Source organism: Platalea leucorodia (genome assembly GCF_965183815.1).
Source record: "Platalea leucorodia genome assembly, chromosome: 5".
Lineage (NCBI taxonomy): Eukaryota > Metazoa > Chordata > Aves > Pelecaniformes > Threskiornithidae > Platalea > Platalea leucorodia.
The window spans coordinates 33,152,838-33,176,707 of NC_138827.1; the positions used below are offsets into that span (position 1 = coordinate 33,152,838).

Below are 23,870 nucleotides of genomic sequence, written 5' to 3' on the forward strand. Positions count from 1 at the left end.
GTTTATTTCTGAACTGTGATGGCTAATGGATGGGGTGGGAATAATGATGGGATATATATTATGTTACGGTCGAACAATACAAGCAGAGAATGAATGACCTGATCATTTTTATCCTTCATTAAATGGTCTATTGAGCTGTTTTTTCTCCATATCAGCTTTTAAAACAGAAAAGGCATAGCAAAAAATAACATATTACTTCAAATCGCAAGATTAGTCTTAATTAAAGCAAAAATTACTCATCTGTTTCTTAAATTCATTAGCAATAGCTGAAAACATATGAAAAAAATAAGCAAATCAGCCTAAGGAGACTAACTGTAACTAGCCGTGGTAACTACCTTCCTCCATAAACACTGAGGCATTTTAATTCCCATGTCTGGAAGGACAAATAAAGTCTGCACCACGCTAAGCATCCTTGCCAAGTCCTTCCTCCTCCCAGCGAGCCAAAAGCAGAGTGGGAAGCAGAATCCAAACCTCCCCACATGCCCAGCTGGAGCAGTGTCACCAGAGCTACATCTGCTTTCAGAGGTTCTTCTTGGCTTTTCCAAGAAGAAAATGGATCTGTACGAAACAGGCCCACTTGAACTGCCATTCCTGGTTTTGATTTACTCTCTTCAAGGAAGAAAAATAGATGGGCTACCAGTGGTTTCATCTGTGTTTGAGACAAGGCGTCGTAATACGCCATGGGCACGTGGCTGGAGCCCTGCCTGGGGAAAGGGCAACAAGGGAAGAAGTTCCCAAGGACACACGGAGAGGGGTACCCCACCATGCAGTCCACCGCATGGGGAATCCCAACCAAAAATGGAACAGCTTCTGAGGCTAATGGGTTGAACCAACCTCTTTGGAAAGTCACCAACGTGTAAAAATCCACACGAGACAAACAGGTTTGTGTATTAAGTTGAGACCCAACCTATATGGCATGCAAACTGTCTCCAGTGTAAAGTATTTTCACGACTGAAATAGGGAGATAAGGAAGGAACGGGAAGGAAACCGGATTAGGCCCCTGGCCTAATGCTTGAACATTTTCATTTCCTGTAGGGAAAACGACTGATACTGGCCAGCATTAACTGATAACGGGCTGGCTATTATGGGTTTATGGAGGTTTCACGAGAACTTTGATCCAGATCACACATCCTATTAACAGAGACTATAAATTACCCTCCCTTTCCATGACACAATGCACAGAAATACAACTCACACGTACAAATGAGGCAGAGCTCCTTAATGAGTAAGAGTGCTAAAACATTAGCAATACATCAAAAACACTCAAGTTCACATGCAACAACTACAAAAGAGCAAAAATGAATAGCGCTGAAAGAACACGCATATAGTTTTGCGGAAACCACCAAAAGGGAGAGTTTCTTCCCTAAGAAGCTCTCTCATACTCAAGTTTCTTCTGTTTCTGCCAAGTATGCTCGTATGGCAACTGAAAAAAAAAAAACATTTGTGGCATTTGATTTCAAAAGTCTGTATACTTAAAGAAAAGTTTTCCCAAGAAATTGCTTAGATAAAAGTCCTTTTCTGTGGTTTAAGCAAGAACACCACTAGTCAAAGTAAAAACATGGAGCTGGCTGATGGGCAAAGCGCTGGCACTTTGAAGCACTGCAGAGGTCACATCATGGCAGAGAAATCCTGCTCCATAAGCTTTGATGTAGAGCAGCTCACAGAAATATCTTTGTTATTTCACTGAAGTGCATTGCTGCTGAAGTCTCTTTCTTATCCAGTGTTAAATAAGCTGTTATTGTTCTTTAATATTAAAAAAGAAAAGATTCGTTGCTCTGTCAGCATTTCAGACAAACACGCAACAGGCAATACAGAAGGTCCTATGAGGGTCTAAATTGAGTTCGCATTCATTAGTACATCAGTGACTTCCAAACAAAAAAACCAGTCAAGCACAGCATAAATTCAGCTTGAACTCATGCCTGCCACAGCACTAGCACAAAGCCTGGGTAAGAAACCCAGCATTCAAAGATCAGGTAATGAGGCGGAGGTGCAGAAGCTCACCTTTCCACTCCACCTCCTTTTGCTTTTGACTTAAAAAGGCTTTCTCTTTAAAATGTAAATGATGTAATTTATACTTGCAGAAACACACACTGGAGTGGTTTTTTACATATCTCTCTAGTGAAGGTTAAATATTGGAGAGACAGTCTTGGTTTGGCTTTAAAATACCATGGAGATCCCCATAAAACAATTTCTGAAGAAAGCCACCGCAGTGGTTTGAATATCCTGAATGCTGAGAGTCAAGAAGGAAGAACATCTGCACACATTTTTATGGTCCACTCAAACCTTAAGTGCTTTCAAACATACAGCAGCTACGACACTGCTTTAGATTTAAAAGACGCAAGTCTATAAACAGCCCACATCATGATCTTCTCAATTTATCTAAAATTTCCTCCACTTACGTTTACCTCATCCATTTCCAGCAACAAACCCTTCAAATCCCCAGTCTCCACCCTTCCCTGAGACCAAGAGCCGTCAAAGAGCTGAAACCCGACCAAAACCTGGAATAACTACTTGAAACGAGTGAATTTGCTCTACCCCCAACTGGCTGCCACTACAGAGCCCTCAAACACCACCTGCCCAAACCAGCCAGATCTCCCCCCCCCCCCCCCCCTTAAACTCTTCCAGCTCATTCATGATTTTGTTCCTTTTCACTGAACTTGTACAGCTGCAAATGCACTCCGATAATGCGATGCCCGAAACAAGAACACGAGAATTTTCCTGAAACGTGGAGGAAGCTGGTGGGGGAGCGCAACCGGCACCAGCTGCCCATCAGCATTCAGGGCATGCAGCTGCTCTCGGTGGCATCCCTGGAATTCAGCTTGGCTGGGGGAAAAAACAACCGCCACTGCTTTTTTCTGAAATTTCACCTAACCACTGTAACATGCCTGTGTAGTTCTGCCCAAATTCTTACATGTTTTTTAATCACTTCAGTGAAACAGTTAAAGCTCAATGTTGATTTTGCGGGAGTGCCCTTGTTTGCACTGCTCCCTTTGTTGCCATCTGTCAGGCTTCCTCATTGAAGCTTCTTACAGGGAAAACATCACTAATGGCAAAACAGCGGGAATTTAGGCAGCCAGCCACTCCCTCCTCCTGCCCTTAAAAGGTTTGTGTCTGCATAATTTTAATAGGGATCTCTTTTTGCTCCGACACAGACACCGATCACAGTATCAGCCACATCCAGATGGTGCCAGTACTTCAATACTCCATTTCATGTTTTTTCCTCTAACCACTGCAAGGCCTCTTCATTTTCCACTTCCCTCTCTCTAATCACCCACCCAGATATCCCATGGCTGAGGCAAGAACATGCAACACGGTGCCATGAGCCCAGCTGTTAAAGCAGAACGCCCCAAATCACATGGGATTGCAACGAGCACCCCGTCCCCATGCATGCACACAAACATGAGCACACTCGCAAACTCCCCTGGCTCCTCATACACGTGCTCAGGAGAAAATAAAGGAATTAAGAACGTGCGTTATCTCAGTTTCTCCTCTGATTCAGTACCAGGAAGGGCCCCTGCCTCCCCCTCCACGTTTCGGAGCCAGTCCTGCACGCAAGCCTCACACACCATTCCAGCACAGTCCACCACAGCTCTCATGGGACCTTTTTCCTCTTTTTTTATTTTTTAAGGATGGAAAGACTTTATGAGTAGGACTGCCTGCGCTATGTGTTTTCTGAAGTGCTAAAGCACTTCACTTGAGCTATGAATCATCAACAATGACAGAAGCAGAAACATCTTGTCATAAGCAATGAAGAAACTTCAGATTAAGTATCCTACCAAATAATTTACAGAGATTGTCGATCCACAGTCAAGAGGACTTGCTTACAAAAATCATTTATAATTTAAAAATGATTGCAGGGACAAAATATAACTCCCCAAAGAACTTAAAAAATGTTAAATCACAAGAAGCAAAGGGGGAGGAGGGAGGTGAAGACGGGAGACCAGCATGTCTCAAGCACCTCTTGGAGCTCAAAAACGCAAACATTTCTCGCATACCTGTAAGGTGATCCATCTGCAAACATGTTGAGAAAAGCTATTTAAATTTCCCCAGGCAGATACAGCTTCTCCCTCCTATTCACCCTTTTTGCAGCTTAAAAATTTGATGCTCACAGCCCAGTCTCGATCTCTCCATATTTTTTATCAAGTCTCAGAACAGAAAGCAGCTCTTCATTGTTCTTCCAAGGGACTTGTAACACGCGCCTCAGCGTTAATATTCACCCGACGGCACACACTAGAGACAATTTGGAACTTTTTGTAATCTGAAAAGTTACGTGGTTTTGTCCCTTTAGTAAATGCTCTCATGATGTAACTGGAGTGGCACCATCTTCTCCATTTAGGTTACGTTTTATCACTTTCCTTTAAAATATACTCCCTCTATAGATTTACCCCCCTTTCACAATTAGGAGCATCTCCATGCCTTCTGGAATTCAAACCTCTGGGACACCAAAAACTGCTTTAACCAGGAGACTTCTCCCTCCCAGGGTCCCATGTCCCGTTCATTACACTCCTTCCGGCTTCTTCGGCAAGAAAAAACTGGCAATTCACCAGTGTCCTTCCCCACACACAGACCACTCATTCCCAAAGCCCTTCCGGCTCATGCACCAAATGAAACTGGTAGTATACACAAAAAAGAGCTGCTATCACATGCTCAGAGCTCTCCAATCACTCAAAAACCACAATTAAACTTGAAACGTGTTCGTCTCCTTGATTTCACTGTAGCCAGCTTCACACATACCCAGGCTATGTATTACACATCATTAAAAATAACTTTATATACTCATAATATCTTGCTGCCTCTAGCTAGGATCCAAAGCCAGAAGTTGATGTGCTGACTACTTCAGACCCAATAAAAGTATTCCTCTGGTTTCTGAGCCTTTTCACCTGCTTTCAAACCTCTCCACAAGGAACGGACATCTTGGTGCTGCTGGGTCTGGCCCCGTCATCTTCTGGGGAAAAAAAATCCCACCCATGTATGGTCCTGGAACTTGAGTCCTTGTAAAAATGTTGTGTCTTGGGAGAAGTTTTATCTATTATTCACTATCCAAAAGAAGCAATTTCCTTTTCTAGTATCACATCCAGGTGCAGCAGGCGCTAAAAGGCAGAAGAATAAATTATTTTAGGCATGCATGTATGCGTGCAGACTGACCTTCCGGTACACAGCCTAATGAAGATCAGAAATCATCAAGCACCCTGCTACAAATAACCTAAAACCTGGCATGTACGCTTAGTAAAATGTTCAAGTGACTTCAAAGACCTCTATCAATACAGAAAAGAGCTGCATTAAAATTCTGAGCCTTCGAAATCTATTAAGGATTTCCAAACACAGGGGGACGAGTACCAGGATTTGTTCAGCCACCCTCACCACGCTGTTCTCAGGAAAAGAGAGTTAGCTTGCTCAGTCAGCATGCCACCGGCACAGGTCCCTTCCATCAGCTCAGCGGTTTAAAACAGTCAGTAAATCTAAACTGTATTTATCGCATTTGTAAAAATACTGTTTTAACTTGGTGAAACCCAATGCGTTACACCTCTGAGGGGCACTGGCACCAAACGGATCAGATCATGTTTCCCCCAACACGCGCCACTGCACGTTGGTCCTGGACGCGGCAGAGAGGGGCGGTGCAGCTCCCGCGATGCACCAGCAGCGGCACGGATATCCCGCACGAGCTTCGTCTTCTGCACCGTGGCCACGGGCCGACCGCAGAGGCGAAAGCCCCCTCCCCACCGCTGTGGCCTGTGGTCCCGGCTGGAGGCACTGGCGGTGCACGGCGTGGTTCGACGAGGGCTGTCCTGGATGACGGAGCTCGGTGGAGGGGAGCGGTGAACACACAGGCAGGCTGGTAAATGGGATACATTAATCAGGCTCCAACTGCTCCACTTCACTAGACAGGAGCTCTTTATAGACACTGCCTCATTTATTTATTTTTTAAATGCCTAGATTAGTTTAGTGTGAAGCTGTTGAGAGAGATAATTTGTCTGAGCAGATGATCTATAGATCATTGAATGAACACTAACCAGGCTCTTGCAGCCCATAGAAGAAACCCACCGTGCGCTCTCCCATGGCTGCAGCGCAGGAAAGATGAACCTTTCTTCCTAAAATTTAGCCACATGCACACCAACCCTGGCAGCCCGGAGGTCACAGAGTTGGCACCTCTTGTAACATGCTCAGCCCTGGCTGCGGGCAGAGCAGCAGCCACTGCTTATGAAGAGCAGGGCCCTCAAATCAGAGAGAAATCAGCAAGTGATAACTAAACCTGGCATTCAGCTGGGGACAGGCACTTCTAACACAAACAGCCTTTTCTGCTCGCATCTGTGAATATATGCATATTTAAAAAATAAATTATCTTTCATTCAGATTAGTTACTAGAATATCTCTTTCTTCGCTGAAGCAGATTTGTTCCTATGGTTGTATCTACTGCTATTCTGGGACTTGGTATTGTCTTCCCACTATTGCTGCAGAAAATGTTCAGCAGCTAATTGCACAGTCAAGTCCTTTCACATAATTTTCACTTTGACAAGAGTAATTAAAAAAGCTAAACGGCTCAAGAACCAATTGATTAGGTCTGCAAGCAAAGCTCTGTTTGGGCGATCCTGAGATGCACGTGTACAGAACAGCAAGTTTTCACAAAACCCAATTAGGAACATGTTACTCAATGCTTACGATTTAGTGTCAAGATTCTTGCGAGATCTCTTTTTTGCCCAATTCCTATGGTATGTTATATTCATATATGCACTCCGCATATACCATGCTTGCAAGAATCAGGAAAATTAAGTTTATAGGACAAATTAAAGAATATTTTCCTTTTATCTATCTCCCATATTGGCACACAAAATAGTCTAAGTTCGCAAACAGACTCCAACATCTCCCATCCCAGGAATGGAACTACAGGAGGCTATTTTGTCACTAAATTTGGAAGACTAGGAATAAGGACAATTTGTGAATTTTTGCCATGTTGTGTATCTGCACCACAGAAAAGACATTTCTACGAGTACCCTGTCTGTAGACACGCTCTTTGTGATACGGTGCTGAATCACCCGTTTGCTCGCCTTAAAATTGCTCCAAGTCCTCCATAACAGGACTTCTAATATCATTACATTTCAAACTACATAATTGAAGGTATAAAGTAAAGGGCTCCAAAATTACTACAGATGTACCAAAATAATGAGCTTATGAACAGTAATGAAATGGAAACTCTTGGAAGCCTGAGGTTACACACAAACTTAGAGATGCTCCCTATAATTTTTTAATAAAGCTAATAATTCTACTCTAAAAAGAGAAGTTGAAAGGGTTTTCTTTAAACCACTTCATTCTCAGTAAGGTTTGGTCAGTTACTACACATTTGAAAAACTGTCATGAAATCTGCAAGGTTTAAAGCTAGTGGGAACTTGGAGCAACAACAAATGAGAAGCTCCTTCCACGCACAGAGGAGAGCGGTCAAACACCAGACGCCTCCTCCTAGTGCCGCCTGACGAGCAAGAAGATGCTGATGCTCTTCAAAGCCACCAGCTCTGGCCTCTGCATGAGTATGGGGTATTAGGCGCAGATTAAAAGACAGGTTCGTGGCAGAGGTCACCAACACACGTGGCTAGATCTTTGAATAAAGCCACAGTACCCTCTGTAAGAGCTGGGCACACGCATGCCTGTTTGCGGAGTGGGTTCAGACAAGGGAAATCTAGCGCCAGCAGCTCAGACTTGGGTCCCGCTCTCTGCGGCAGCACCCTACACCATTGCTCCAGGCAGAACGGTAGCCCAGGGACCCAAAATCAGTTTCTTTGATACAGAAAGCCAAAGGTTGCCCTAACCTTCCTGCACAAGTTAAATGCCAAATCTTTGGAGGAAAGTTGAAGACGTAAAGAGAACCATGTCTTTATGTAAGCAGATATGCTGAAAGAAGCCATAGGAAGGTTTCACACATTCACAAATGTGATAATTTAGATGACAAATGTAACAATTAAACCCAACTTGTTAGCTAATAGAATATTTAATTATGTACTATGAATGATCACTTAAAGATTTGGAAATTTAACCAATTATTTTTGGAAGGCGTGAAACGTTCCTGAGCACAAGGGTTTTTTAACATCTCAGCACTGTCCTGCTGCATCTCCTTCCACCTTACCTTGTTTATAGCTCTATTCAGTAATAGTTTTTACTTGTTTCCTTGATGTCTTAATTTCCTGCAATAATACATCTGCCATGAATAATTAAGCAATGCATTTGCTGCTCGCTGAAAGCTGAACAAGTGCTATAAATCAGTTCTGGGACCCTCTGCCAGCACAGACACAATCAGTGATCTGGTAACGTTGGTGTTTCTTTTTGCAGGCGAGAGAAACGGAGCACAGAACACCTGAGGAGCCACTGGGGCATTTGGAGAGAGCGCTTATCTGCATCTTCTCTTAAGCAGCAGGACTCCAAAGCCTGTTCTAGCATTTTCCTGGCGAGGGACAGAAAAATTAAATGTACTGTATTCTTCACATTTACTCATTTCTTTCTTTCTCACGTTCCTGGGCTGTTCCCTCTGATTTCCCTGCTCCGTAGGTAGCGGGAGGAGAGCAGAAGATGGCCTGAGCGTGCATCATTCGCTTCTCAGCACCAAAATGACGGGCTGCTGTGGGTTCTTCGCTGTATTTCCACCCGTTTTCTCCTGCTGCCTGTGGTTCAACACTCGATACAGGCTACAGGATGGCAGTGAAGCGCTGAAGGATCATCTGTAGTCAGGCCCATTACATCCTCTGAAGGTTTATCTTGCTGATTCACATTTGCCCTCAGACAGCTGGGCACGCTGCATTTCTCACTTTTTTGTATATGAAGACTGATGGAAGATAAGAACGAACTACAAAAACAACAGTGATAACACTTCCCTACGACACTTCCACTCGCATGCATATCAGGGGAGAGGAACAATAAAACAACTTTCCATTACCAGAACAGCATCACCTTTTAATTGGAAGGAGGTTTACAGTGCAATCGCTTTAAAGAGAGCTCAGCTGCAGACTATGTGAGCCTCTCCAGCTTGGCAGAGCAGGTACATGAGAAAACTAATCAAGCCCAGGTATCCAGCCAGGCCTAGGAAATGTCAGCGTAGCCATTAGGATTCCACATGTCTTAATTTGAGAATCTCCCCAATTCACCAGAAGGTGCAAAGCCTCAGAAATTTTTTTTTTAAAGGTCAAAGTGTGGAACTGTTCATCATTAAATTTCCCTACAAAACACCCTCATGCAGAAACAAACCATGTAATGTTCCTGGTTTTAATTTTGTTGACAAAAGATTGTACATATTTTAAAAACGTAATGCTTAGCAGCTGTGCTGCCAGTCTGCAGAGTTTGCATATATAGCTGTGATATTACCATACTCTATTATTCATAACAGGCAACAGACTTCATTCTTGGTCTTGTGAAAAATAATTGCAGTTTGAAGCCAAAGTCTGACTGCAAAAAACAGCCCAACATAATGGCTAGAATTTCTAGAATTAAGGAACTCATGTAATGGCCTGCATCTTGATTTAAATCAACTCATTAAAAAGACAAATTTCCTCTGATCTGTTTTTGAGAAAGCTTTCCAAGAAGTACATGGCTCTTACATGAAACCCAGGAAAGGAAAAGCTTAGGTGGGCAAATAGCTTTTTCTTGTCCAAAACAAATACGCAATGAATTAACCATAATCTTTCAACATGAAGCATGAGACACTCCCATCTCATATAGTCTTGGGACTCCACTCACCAGACAGAAGTCCATGGGTTGATGCATAGTTATTCATAGGAAGAATAACTATTGGAAGGAGAAGGAAAAAAGCCTTACACATATGCCTTTCCCCTACCATTGACATTAAAAGCATTCTACACAAACACACATTTTTAATACATTTTCCCTTTCATACACACAAATAGGAATTAAGACAGATTTTAGTCAGAAGGTCTTATAAGACCTACGGCATCCTTTGCAATTGTCCCCCAAAGCACTTTTAGCAGCCAGAAGCCGTTTCAATGCACCCCGCAAGGGCTGCTGGTCAGTGCTGCTCTGGACAGCAAGCAGCATGGCTCTCGCGGAGGGGTCCGACAGGGAGACCCTCCAGCCTGCTCTGCTGCAGTATGCGCTGTGTTATACAGGCCGGCACAACCACATCAGCTTCGTTAGAAGTATTTGACAATCACTGCAGAACGGCAGAGGTATTTGGTGCTATGACAGAGACAGGCTTTTGTGCATCACAGCAGCAACCACCGTACACGCACCAAAACTCCCTGCCTTGGTGCAACGGCTGCCTGGCCAGCAAAGCTCCTGCAACCGTGAAAGTTCAGACACAGACATCCCTACATACATATAGTGTGGTAAAGTCTCAGGGCAGACAGCTACCTACAGATAAATACATAACACATACGGAGAGAAAAAAAAAAAAACAAACAAACCCAGAACTACCTGTTACAATTTGCAGAGCTGAATTAACCGTATGGCTTCAGCAGATGAACCACACATCGTAACAGGCAGCTGAAAGACCTTTAGTCAGTGCACAGATGCGGGCAAAAAGATAGCAAACCTGTGAGGGTTCATGAGGAAACTACATATAGGGGATATTTTTAAGGCTCCTTTTGTTAACAGCATAGTCTCCCCTGTATTTTCCCCATCAGCTCCTTTTGAGGAGAGCTAGAAAGTCAGAGAAGGGCACTGAGGAGGGCTAAGGGCCTGGAAAACACTCTCACACAAAGTCAGATGGAAGAGAGCGATTGTCACTTGAGAGAAGGATGAAAAAGGACAGGATAAAAATATCAGAGTATCAGGCGACCTAGAGAAGACAGACTGGGAGCCCGTACCTTCCTGGTTCATAAATGAAGAGAAAGAAACATTCAGTTTAAGAACACTTTCTGTTTGTATGTGAGATTCCAGAAATTCCTCCGGAAATTCAATTCAGTGCTCATCAATCCTTCATGTCAGCAAGCGTTGTTTAGTGCCTGACCTGAACTTCCCAGCTGCAGTTTAAGCACATTATTTCTTCTCCTATGACTGGATGGGGAGGACTGACTTCTCCTCAATTGGTCCTTCCACTCTGGCAGTGGGATGCTCAAAATGAGATGTCATTTCATTGGAGGCCTTATCAATGTGAGCAGGGTAGAAAGACTATCTAACGTGTCTTCAAGATGGTACTCCTCATTTCTGCATACCACTGTGAAGTCTGTCCCTCTCAGAACAGCACGACATTGTTGACTCCTGTATGGTTTCTGATCCATTAGCACTGCTAGACCTTTTCTGTACACCAGCCGTCTAGGCAGTTGTCTCTCATTCTGTATTTATGTAGCTGATTACTCCTATTTTCAAACATCTATCCACATTTCTCCTTATTGACATGCATCCTTTCAGACAGTTTCTCCAATTTGTAAAGATCATTTTGAATTCTAATGGTGTCCTCCAACATGCTTGCAGCTCTTCCCAGCTTGTTGTTGCCTGCAAATTTAATAAGCATGTTCTCTATTCTATCAGAGAGATCATTACTGCAAATGCTGAATGCTACCAAACTGCCAAATACCCACCCTATGAGCAGATGTTTCACAAGAAAAAGTCTCATGAGGGAGCACTGAAAGCTTTACTAAAGATAAATGACATCTACTGCTTCTCCATTCACAAAGCCTGTTATCCTGTCATTAAAGGAAATTAGATTGATCTGACCTTGACAAATCTACATTGGGCATTACTCCTTTGCCCATGTGGATGTAACAATATTTAGAGTTGTTGCAATTAACAATGCTTTACAGAAGCAATAATAAAAGTCCAGCTTCTTACAACAATTTCTGATTTTACATAGTAAACGGGAATTAATTTGGGTGAGATAAGAAAAGGCAAGAGCATGGGATCTTTCTTTTTGCATCTTCCTAAAACATGTAGCATTTGTTGGCCATCGTTGGATGCTTATGCTGGGGCAATTCTGGGATAAATGGACCTTGAGTTTGACGCAGTCCAGCAGTGATTATAACACAAAATAATTCATAGTCTCTTCTGCAATTTGACATAAACCCAGAAAACACCATGTGGTACACTGGATATTACTCTTTATACGTTAAGTGGAGTTTCTTAAATTCCTCAAAATTAACACAGGAAACTGTTCTGACGCAACATACTACAGATTAAAGACAATGCCAGAAATTTTAGCTACATTTGCCTCAGAAAAAAAACGCTTTATCTGTAACAGAAGGCTGCGTGTCTAATTGAAAAGACATTGAGCGGTGCATAGATGCTGACTGAACAATACATACTCCCAGGGATTCTGTCTTAATATGTAAAAAACCCCCAAATCATACTCTGCTCCCAGAATAAAGGCACACAACTCTGCAGCCATAGGAAGAGAGGCGTATCTTAGCATTTGAGAAAAAAAAAAACAAACTTAGGCAGTTAAATATGTTAAATATTTTATGCATTTACTAAGGCAGAATCAAGGTTCAGCAGGCATTGTCAAGAAAGACAAGTCCAAACCCTTGTGGCCTACAGTACAACCACAAAGCAACTTCAACAAAGAAAAGCTCTATTTACACAATTGCCTCAAGAAATAGACAAATGCACTAGAACACAAACTCCACGGTGTCGATGTGAATTAATTCTCTCTGCCCACGTTACAGGCTATGCGCTGTAGGATCTGGAGGACCGCCTCTGCTGTGCACCTCTGGGTCTTTGAAAGGCTGAGACAAGAGCGGCTCTGGCTACACTCACAGAATGAATATACGGGCAATTTAGTTACGCACAAGCTCAGACAGCATCCTTTACTCACATGCACTTAATGATTTAGCATGAAATCCCCTTTACATTATTCAGCAGCTTATTTTTCTATGGGTCACTCCCTTCCACAAATCAAGTTCCATTTTCTCTTGACCGCTGAAGCGCATCTGTAGTAACATCAAATGCTTTCACAGACATGTTAGACTTGAGACCTATGAATAATACCACAGTTTGTTTTACAGGGTACAAAAGTATTTTTCCACTCTTTTTGTTTTTAAGAGCATCCAAAGACAATTTTTGCAGAAAGATCCAAAAAACAAACGTCCAACTCATAAAATACAGCCCCCCAACTTGAACTTTGGCTGAAGACCAAGCAGGGCACATTTCAGCCATGAAACAAACTCATAAAAAGCTGAAAACAACACGTTATAACTAAAGAACTTTGTGTAACCCCTGCTAAACTGTGTGTAATGGAGCATAAAAAAGTATGCTGGATGTCTATATACAGCATTTATAAATGACAAGTCAACAGCCAGGACCATTACCTGTTACACCAAACAGGAGCAAAGGGAGCCTTTCCAGGGCTTGGACTACCCTGATCACCCTCCCAAGAGCCATATTAAACTCTTTGTAGTCAGCATGCCAAGAATGAGAACACTGTGCCAGGACAAGGCATCCCAGTCCTTTACATGGGAATATGAAAGTATTTTCTGTTTTCCTCTTCAAATTTTGCTGATTCCCCCTACTAGCCTACCCCCCCATTTACTAAATGCCCTATAAATCAAATGCGGTGAATGCACGAGAAGTTCACTTCTCTAAGGCTGCATCCTGAAACTACTGAAAGCTTCTGTTTGATGCTAAATAAGATTAAAATACAGAGTCATCTTCATCATACCAGTATTTCAACTGGTTTTGGCATTTCACAAGATTTTCACCACTGATCGTTCAGTTCTTCCAATGAACGTTCTCTCTTGTAAATTAAACACTGTGTAAGTACAATATACCTATAGCCTTCTCACTTCCAAGCTGTGTTTTTTTCAACTACAAAGATCGAAATCCTTTCTGAAACCAATGCATGGCAACTCTCACATTTACCTCAAAAGGGGGAACTTCAGTTTCAAGTTTGAAAACCAAGGAAGCGCCATCTCTGCCTTGTGTACGGCCCCACAACGAAAGCGAGAGCTTGGCAACATGCTCACGTCTCCCACCCGCACAAGCCACCAACTGGTTTTGACAAGTGGGTGAAAACGAACAGTCCTACCTGCCAGGCACTGTTGTGCTAATGCCAAGACTCAAAATGCTTATTACAAGTCGAGTTTTTCAGGGGCAAAAGACCTACATGAGTAAAGCTGTTGAATATTTCCTGGCCTCTTTAAAACCCCTTTTTCAAAACAACCTTTAACAGAAGTAACACAACAACAGTTGTACTAACAGTTGAAGTGAATTCGGCTAAAAATAAATCCAAAGAAAACACGTAGGTGTTCTGCACTCTGATATCTAAGTACAGAGGCTCAAGAGTCATTGTCTTCTCCTCCCCACGTGGCAATTAACTTGCAAGGGCTTTTATCGCTCACCTTTGAGGCAAACCAACAAAGTCATCACATGTAGACAGAGATGATGATGATGATGATGATAATGATGATAATAATAATAATAATAACAACAACAACAACAACACAAACAAAAAAAAACCAAACAAGAAAAGCAGCAAAAGCAAGCAAGCAAGAATTCCCTGAGTGCAATCTTCCTTTTGAATTCGCAGTATTAACCAGCGCCAACAGTGGACCCATTATGGTCCTTTCTGTGAGACCATGGCTACTTCCAGAGAACCAAGTATTGACTCAAGTAGAATAACCACACGTAGCGGAGACAAACCAAGTCAAACCTCTTCTTGACATGCTGACTTTATCCAGAGCACCAACTCAGAACAGTCACCCTTGATGCCATGAACCTCTGTTGGCTAATGGTGGCACTTCCATTTGCTTCAGGTTTTGACCAGGTACTATCTACATGTCTCAATCCAATTTTACAAAATACATTCCTCAAGTTGTATTGTTATTTACTGAAAAAAGACAGAAATAATGAGCAATACATGCAATGAAGGGCCATCTGAAAAGCACAGCAGGACTGCAAGTTCATTCCAGCCTGTACTACATGAAATTGAATATATTCTGTCCTTATTTCTTTTTAATACCATGTGAGTGCCCCTTATTGTGAAGGCTTAATGTTACGATGCACCAGAGAAAGCCCAAACGTAATTGACATTCAGGGCAAGGTCTAGCATTGCAGGCTACAATTCGTATACAAATGTAAAGCCATCGTCCACTATAAATTGTGCTTTGGTTTAATTCAGTAATCATATGTCAGTAAAGTGTGCAAGGCAAAAGACGTTTCTATGACTTAAAACTTTCAGTAAGCACCCTACGGTGTTTTCACACCAACAACATAAATGAGATTTGTCTTTGGCATAGACAAAGCACTGATTCTCACAAGGGGCTAAATACAGCATTCAATTAAAAGTACACCACTGCTTTTCAGCTACTGATACATAAAGACAGACATCTTACCAGAGAAAAAGCACCCATGAACAGATGCTTTTTCTTTTTCCCCCTTTTTAAACCAAACATGTTCACCATCAAAAAAAATTGACTAACATTTTGAGCAAACAAATTTCATACTCTTGGTTGTTCACAAAAATGAGCTTTATCATCTTATATTACAGTATCATTCTGAAGCACCAATATAACGAACAGATAATCAAAGAAACAAAAAACCCATCCCTATTACCACTTCATTGCTTTTTACAACTGCTCAGCTAACACACTGAAAGCTCCAGCAGACTTCATACTTTTCCCCCATCTGACGTCAGTTCTACTAGTAGCAAGCAGCAGGACGACAAACAACATTATTTTATCAGTTTCCCGGCACTCCTTTCCATCTGCAAAGAATGTTACCATCACTACTATAGGATATTTTAAATATCTCCTTAAAATGCTCACAGCAGCCTCTGCAAATAGTCACAACTGATTAACATCAGGGAATAAATGAAACTAACTTGAAACTAGATTTGGAAAGTAAAGGGTAAGCTTTACCAAGATTGGTAGTCAGCTAATAACAGCAAGGGAAGATGACCTGTACAGAATTACTCAGATGACTGGATGAGCTGGGATCCAGCAAAATGCATTTTAATGCACATAAGGGTAGATATTCATGAGCAAAAACCCAAGTCACACTAATTAAATGGGAGTTTGCATCCTGGGAAACAGAGACCCAGAAAGGGATTCAAAGGTCATTGCGGAGGACCGTGCTTCCCAGCTCAATACTATGGGCAAAAGGGCCAAAGCGCCGTTGTACTGTGGCAAGATGTGGCCACTCCTCTTCTTGGTCCTGGTCCCTTGACATTAAAAAACACATGGAAAAGTCTGGAAGATTAGCGAAGAACTATAAAAATGATCTCTGATCAGAAAAATCAAGATCAACCTGTTTTTCTGCAACAAAAAGGACAAGCTTTCAGCTTGTCTAACTCCTACACTCTAACTTGGTTCTCAGGGAGATTGCATTAAATAGCAGGAGTTTCCAGCCTAGCTGACACAGGTTACAACATCCAGCGTCTGAACCCAAAAAACGCATAAACGAAGCTTGAAATAAATACAGATTTGTAGAAGTAATGATTACTTGCCATTTCTACAGATCACATAGGAGACGGGTAAATTCTCTACCATTTAGTCTTCAAATCGTGATTTGATAGCCTCCTAAAAGCTACGTGCTGGCTCATCCACAGCTGTTAAAAGTAGATGCAGAAATTACTAGCTGAAATTATACAGCCTGTGCTATGCAGGTCAGAGTAGAAGAGTACACTGATCTGATTTCTGGCCTTAAAATCTATGAATCTACACTGAAGATAAAATTTTAAGCAGGTAGTTTTACTGTTTTTCTATATCACCAAGCGAATAAGCACACGCTCTCTCAAAGAACGTGTATTAAATATATCAGCCCCTCAACATTTGCCACTGTGCCGGATAACTTACGTGGACACTTAAACATAGGAACTCCCTTGTGAAGGCAAGAGAGTAACCCTGACTACGCAGCTGAGTCTGAATGATGCAAACGGCAAGTGAGATTGCTTAGCCCTGCAGAGCAGCAGCAAGTGGGTTAAACAAGGAGCCACAGCGTAGAGGCAAAACTCTGAGCCTACACTGTGGTCTTCATGCAAACCCCTGGCCCCAGGATACCCCTGAGTGACTGACAACGTGCTCAGAGTTGACCGAGAGCAAAACCCAGAGCGATCTGAAGTTACTTCACCACTTCTCTGGGCTCAGGAGCCCCTGGTCACTGAAGGCAAGAAGACAACATCAGGAAGGGATCACTATATATTTATGCTGTTCTTACATCCTCCATAGGTTGTAGTACTGACCATTGCTGGTCAAGGGATTTGGGGCTAAGCAGACCTTTGACCTAGCAGCTGATGTTGATTGATGAGTGATGTTGGCTTTATGAATAAATAAAAAAGACAAATGACAATGCTGTGACCTGCTGTAGGTAGCTACCCAAACAAATTCACATGACTCCTGCAAGTGCTGGAGCTAAAAGGAGCATGGCTATATATGCAGAAAAAGATCTGTTGTCTCCTCTCAACATGGTGTTTGTTCTCACAGCATCCCTCCTACCTTGATGTCTGCAACACTCAGTTACAAGCAGGCAGCATTTAGATATTTTAAGGAAAAGTGCAGAATCCATTTACACCTAAATATATATATATGATGAGTAAGGACACCAAAAAAACAGCTGCACAATAACTGTGGTTAATATTTCAACCTGTCCCTTAATGATGCAACCCCAATGCCTCAGGTACAGGGGGTTTCCTAAACAATATTTTACATGTTCTTTTCACAGATGGAATTGGTCAAGCTAGTCAAGGTAGAATTGCAGAAAATTAGTATTTACCTGTGCTGCAATACCTGGATCCAATCGTACCAATTACACATAATGACTACGTGCAGTGTTTGGGGACAGGCACGCAAACACAGGAACCAGGAAGCAGAGACGGATGCAAGGCAGCAGTGGGGAAGCCTCAGGTCCAGCTTTTGGGACGGGACCCTCTGCCCAGCTCCACAAAGCGGAGGGCACAACAGCGAGTCTGGCCTGCAGGGTGGCCCAGAGCAGCTGTATTTGGAGCTGAACTGTTGTTGAGGCATCATTCAGGTTATGAAGCAAAGAGGGCAGAGCTGAATCGGGGAGTCAAAACCTGCCACGCTGCTCCTGGGTCCCAGGAACACAAAACAGTAATGGCAGACAGCAGAGCTGGGGCACAAGGGGAAACGAGTGCTGTAACAAACACTCCAGCACACTTCTGTCCAAAACCGCCAGACAGCACTTGGGGTACAATGCAAAATCCCTGGTAAAACAGAGTTCACTTGGAGCCACATGTCTAGAAAGGCCATCAGTACTCTTCCATTTCCCGACCTTCACAAGTATCAACATCTCACCTTCCTATTTTCTTCTTCAGTGTGTCTCCTCAACCCTATTAGCATCCAAGAAACATTGTTGATGGAAAAAAAAAATATCTGTACAACACGCATACCTTTCTGATAAAAAGCAACCATCTCTTGCAATCATAGAACCATAGAATCATTAAGGTTGGAAAAGACCCTTAAGATCATTGAGTCCAACCGTCAACCTATCACTGCCAAGTCCACCACTAAACCATGTCCTCAAGCACCACATCTACTCATCTTTTAAATACCTCCAGGGATGGAGCCTCAATCACTTCCCTGGGCAGCCTGTGCCAGTGCCTGACTACCCTTTCGGTGAAGAAGTTTTTCCTAATATCCAACCTAAACTTCCCCTGGCGCAGCTTGAGGCCGTTTCCTCTCGTCCTATCGCTTGTTACTTGGGAGAAGAGACCGACCCCCACCTCGCTACAACCTCCTTTCAGGCAGTTGTACAGAGCAATAAGGTCGCCCCTCAGCTTCCTCTTCTCCAGGCTAAACAACCCCAGCTCCCTCAGCCGCTCCTCATACGACTTGTGCTCTAGACCCTTCACCAGCTTCGTTGCCCTTCTTTGGACACGCTCCAGCACCTCAGTGTCCTTCTTGTAGTGAGGGGCCCAAAGCTGAACACAGTACTCAAGGTGCAGCCTCACCAGTGCCGAGTACAGGGGCACTATCACCTCCCTGGTCCTGCTGGCCACACTATTCCTGATACAAGCCAGGATGCCATTGGCCTTCTTGGCCACCTGAGCACACTGCTGGCTCATGTTCAGGCGGCAAGGGGCAGGGCAAGCCTTGAGACACTTCAGCCTTAGGGTCCTTGCTCACAGGAGGTGGTGAGAACCAGAGACTTTGCCTTCACCAGCCCCAGCTCACTGCTGCAAGCTGCCTCCACCCCCTCAAACAGAAGCCAAGTTTGCGCTCTCTTTGGAAATCAAAAAGTGCAAATTGTTTGTTTACCACGTATCACTTCACAGGTAGTTGGCCTAATACTGCCTTAGTTCTTTCCTTCTACAAGGTCACATTTGAAGTGGTTTTCTTCCTTAAGCCCTTTGAAATTCTGTGCAAGACAAACCAAGACATATTTTGCTTAGGAAATACTTTGGATGGGTCGCCTAGTCTCTTCCTTTGGCTAATGGAAGCTGTGCCCAGGACATCAAAAACAAAGCCTAATTTTTAAAAAACCAAGCCAACAACAAAACACATTGCTGATGATTTCTGATGACAGTATTGATTTTTTCCTGTTTTCTCTGCATTTTGTTTTGAGAGGGGATTTTTTTGTTGGTTTTTTATTTTATTAGAGTAAATAACATCTTTCCAAAACCTGGAAAAGAGCATCTTTTAGCTGACAATTGAACTGAATATTAAATAAAATCTGCAAAGCCATTTTTCCCATGCACAATCAAAAGCTGACAGATAGGGAAGCACAGAGTGCATAAAAAAACTACAAGCAAGCTGAGGGAGAAAGTGTACAACAGCCATCCTGAATCAGCTCCGAGCTGCTCTAATGGAATTAGGGTCACCCTGACAGAAACACAGTCAGATCACAGAGAAAATTTAATAATTTCTTACTGCAGTCTGTAAAAGCCAGGGAGGATTTGAAAGTGCTTTCTGCCAAATTAGCACTTCTGTATCCACCGTTCATGCGCATGTGCCCCGTCCCGCTCACCTTCTCCTCCCAGCACCCCACTAGCGTGGCTGGGAAACCACCGCTCCTGTCCTGCTGGCAGGGAGGCACCCCACAAGCCCCTCTTTTTCTGACACACTGCCACACGTTTAACCTTTGGATGCCCCTTCAATTCCTCAGTGCTGACATTATTCACAGCTCCTGTGAACTCAATTCCAGGAGAGGCATCGCGTCGCACGCCCGGCGCTAATTCCGCTAGGCGATACATATTCAATCTGTTTTATCTCGGGCGTTAACGTCTAGCTATCTGCCAGCTGCCTAATTGTCAGGAAGCTACGGCAGCGACACTGAAATGTGTTGCAACAACAGCAGCTCCAAAGCGCAGGCGGGGAAGGTAGGGAAGCCCCGGTTGTGGGTGCTTCCCTGAGCACCCGGCCACAAGCCCACGAGCCCCGGGGCAGCCTGCTGCCAGGGATGAAGCACAGCCCATCCCCAGCCCTCCTTCCCTGCCCTCAATCCTCACTGTTGCTGTAAAAAGTGATTTTGGGGACTGACTCCAGGAATTCCAGAGATAACCTTGCTCCCATTATCACGTTGCTTTTAATTGGGGAAATGTAGGAATGCTTTGCAGATACAGAGCCTACCCATCCCTCCACTGCCTCCAAGCAGCGCTGCCATGGGGAAAAGGAAGAATCACAGCAAAATCTCAGGAACAGCCATATTACATCAGGATTCCTTGTAAATAAACCGTCTTTGACTGGAGCCAACAGGATGCTTAAGGGACTGAAAAACTGAAGATGGTACATATGGGGTGCTCTTTTCACAGCATCCCTCTCTGGCTTTTACAATAAGCTCTAGTGTGCATATGTTATCATACCTCCCCCTTGCCCTTCACTGCTGTCCTGAACCAGGACTCCCCAACGCCATATTCACTACCATATCTTGCCCATCTACACCACTGATGGCAGGACATGAAATATGCAGGGTTTGGGGATGATTCCCCCCACCCTCCCCGTGGAGGCACAGAGCAGGCTCTTTCACACAGCTCCCTGCCACTGAGAGTCGGTGGCAAGATTCAGTGGGGTAAGATAATAAACAAGCTATACGTTGCTAAAATACACAGAGCAACACCTTCCATCCTAGGAAACCCTCGGTTAATCCATGGTGGCTGTGGTGGTTAAAAGGTCGCTGTCCTCCAGATCTGCCTGCCAGATTAGGAAAAAGTAATTCAGAGTCAGTCTGCGCCAGAGAAAAAGGCACACATACAGATATGCTTGCTTCTCAACACAGAAGCATTCCACATCTGAGACACCAATATTTGGATCTGGGTCTGTGAAACAGAGCCAATTTTGTTAAATTTAAACATGTGGAAGTACTCCACAAAATTAGCAAATGATACCTACTGCAAGTTATCCTCAGGCCAAGAACTGTCCTAGGACATTGCAAGCCCCACCAGCTTCTGCATACCTGACGGAGTGATGCTTGTCTCCTTTGCAGGGGCCAGGATAAAGATAGTGAACCTCGGGGAATTTTTATACACCTCAGAACATTAAACATACACTTCTCTGTGCCAGACTCCAAAATGGGCTACGATGTGTAGACATAAAATGATCTGAATAAGCATCTTCCAGCAGCACCAGCAGCCAGGGAAGAAAGCTGAGGAAGGAAACAGCTGCTGCCCCCAGCTTAACTGGGCAGCTCAGATTCATACAGACTATACAGTAATCCGCTCCCTGTGCAAGTGATCCCTAGTGACAACAAAAATAGTGAATTTGTATCTTTCTTCACATCTCCCCTTCACTCTTCTCTCCACCTTCTCTAAATTTACTCCTTCCTGTTCAGTCAAAGACATTTAGGACCCCCAGTCTGTTTTCCCCACTCAGCCAGGCTCCTACCAACATGTATCAAGATCTGCTTCAACTTTCACAAAATTATGTCTTAATTATAAGCCTGGTGACTAAAGCCGGAGTGAGAAGCAGATGGTTGGTGGCAGCTCAGGAGGTGCATCGCGGTCACCTCTGCTCCAACTCAAGCATCCCAGGAGCCCTGGGCGCTTTCAAAGGCATGGAGTTATTCACAACTGCCAGAGTCTGCAACAAATGTGCAAATGTTTGGACACTGAAAAACTGATTACTGGTAAAAAAAAAAAGGAGGGGAGGAGGGCTGCACAAATACTTGGGGATAGCCTAGCAAATACACACGAACTATGAAAACCAAGACTATGCAGAGAACCCACAAGTTTTCCTGCACTCTGCATAACTCATTCAATGGGAAATTCCTACTTTAAGGTATTTTCAGTAGTCCATCATCAGCCAAGTTTCTCTACTTGTCTGTCCATAACAGCATTTTGTGCACAGCTTTCTCCTTGGCCTGGATGGGGCTAATCAAAGCCAGTCACAGAAGCACTGTAAGACGACTATCAGGACAACAGGCATGGGCACAACAGCTTAAAGCACGACCACAAGGAAACACTGGACTCCAATTCTGCTGAAATACAGGTGTAGGAGAGTTACACCAGAAGGTAAAAACTCACACCCTTTCCCCAACAGCTCTCAATCACCCGCTGACTCAGAAGAGATGTCTCAGTACTACACAAATTACGAGAGCTGGTAAAAGAACAAGGAAAATAAAGGAACAGGGATTACTGTGACCCCAATACTTCTCTCTTCCTCCGCCTCCAATTTTCTTTACTCATCTGTACATGTTAGAAATCAAATTGTCAGGTTTTGATCTTGCAGCTACTACAGAAACTCTTCCTGCGCTTGAATAAATTTTGTCAGCCTTTTTAGTTCTACTTGTGCCCCTTCACATATGTCCCGTTTATCTGCATTGCGCACATTGGAAAATAAGAGACTGGGGATGGGGTGTGTGTGTGGGGGGGTGTTATCCCTTAGACCTCAGTGTTTCCAGTACAAATCTAGAAGGTTTAATATTTGTTGAAAGAAATTTTGCAAAGTATTCAAGCTTTCCGAAACTGAATGTTACTTACTGTCCGCTCCTGCTAAAGGCGGCATCAGGCAGCAGAGGATGGCTGCTGTCACAGTGAGTACTGGGACGCAGAAGTTAGGCACCATATTCCAAGGTAGAGCAAGTCCTCTTCAGTCTGAGGCAAGTGGTCAGCACATCCAGTGTTACAGACACAGACTCACTCCTGCAAACCAAGAGAGGTAGAAAAGGAAAATGATCAAATATGACACACATATTAACTGCTGATATACCAAACTACATTGTAAAGACATAGTTACAGATATTTTCAAAGTTAAATTTAACTATCTTTCCTGCTTGAGCAGTAGAGCTCCACATTGATGTCCCCAAATCTAGTAAGCTGCTTTTAAGGGTCACGAGGCATAAATGCACACCCATCTCCAAGTTTATCTTCATGTCCAGTCTCTATTATGGCCTCTTAATACATCCTTTAGTTGTTCTTATTCACAACAAATAGTCCTGAAGTTGCACGTTACAATACAAGACATAGGTCTTAAGCTTGTGTAACTCTTCATCATCCATCTGCCCAAGCGAGACATGCTTGATTGCGTATGTAGGGTGGTTTGCAGTCAACTATATATTAAGTGTAGCTTGGCCCATCCAGCTGGGCTGCTGTACACCACACAAGCCTCATGGGGTCCAAGCAGGAGAAACAGAAGCTGAACTGAATCATCTGTCAGTTCATAGGGCTACCAGAGTCACAGTAGAAGGTTATTAAGAAAAGTATCTATAAAGAGAAGCTTTACCCAAAGCAAACACCTAAGCTTCAACCTCCCAAAAATGGAGAGGAGGACTGTCTAAAAGGAGTGAGGACTGGATATTCCTTCTCCAAAACAAAACAAATTATCTTGGAAATTGGCTTAACATGGGCATCTGCTTGGATACAGAAATACAGAAAAACAGAAAAACAGAAAATTCCTTGAAACCCAACAAAAAAAGGCAAGTATTTAAAAAGAATGCAATTTCTGTGTGTCTGCCTTCTTTATCTTTTCATGAGAATATACTCTTTTTACTTTCACCTGAAAGTCCAAGGTCTGCCAGTTAAGACAGACTTTAAAGGAGCTAACAAGCCCCATTCC

At 43.3% G+C, this 23,870-nt stretch overlaps 1 protein-coding gene across 1 annotated transcript in view; it reads right to left on the bottom strand.

Moving 5' to 3' along the window:
• Nucleotides 1–22,898, bottom strand: part of PTPRF (protein tyrosine phosphatase receptor type F) — a 257,441-nt gene extending 234,543 nt beyond the window's left edge. The window contains exon 1 of the mRNA XM_082311797.1: nt 22,796–22,898. Coding sequence (XP_082167923.1) covers nt 22,796–22,880 — 85 coding nt within the window. The 5' untranslated portion in view covers nt 22,881–22,898. The remainder of the gene's footprint in view (nt 1–22,795) is intronic.
• Nucleotides 22,899–23,870: the final 972 nt, after the last annotated feature.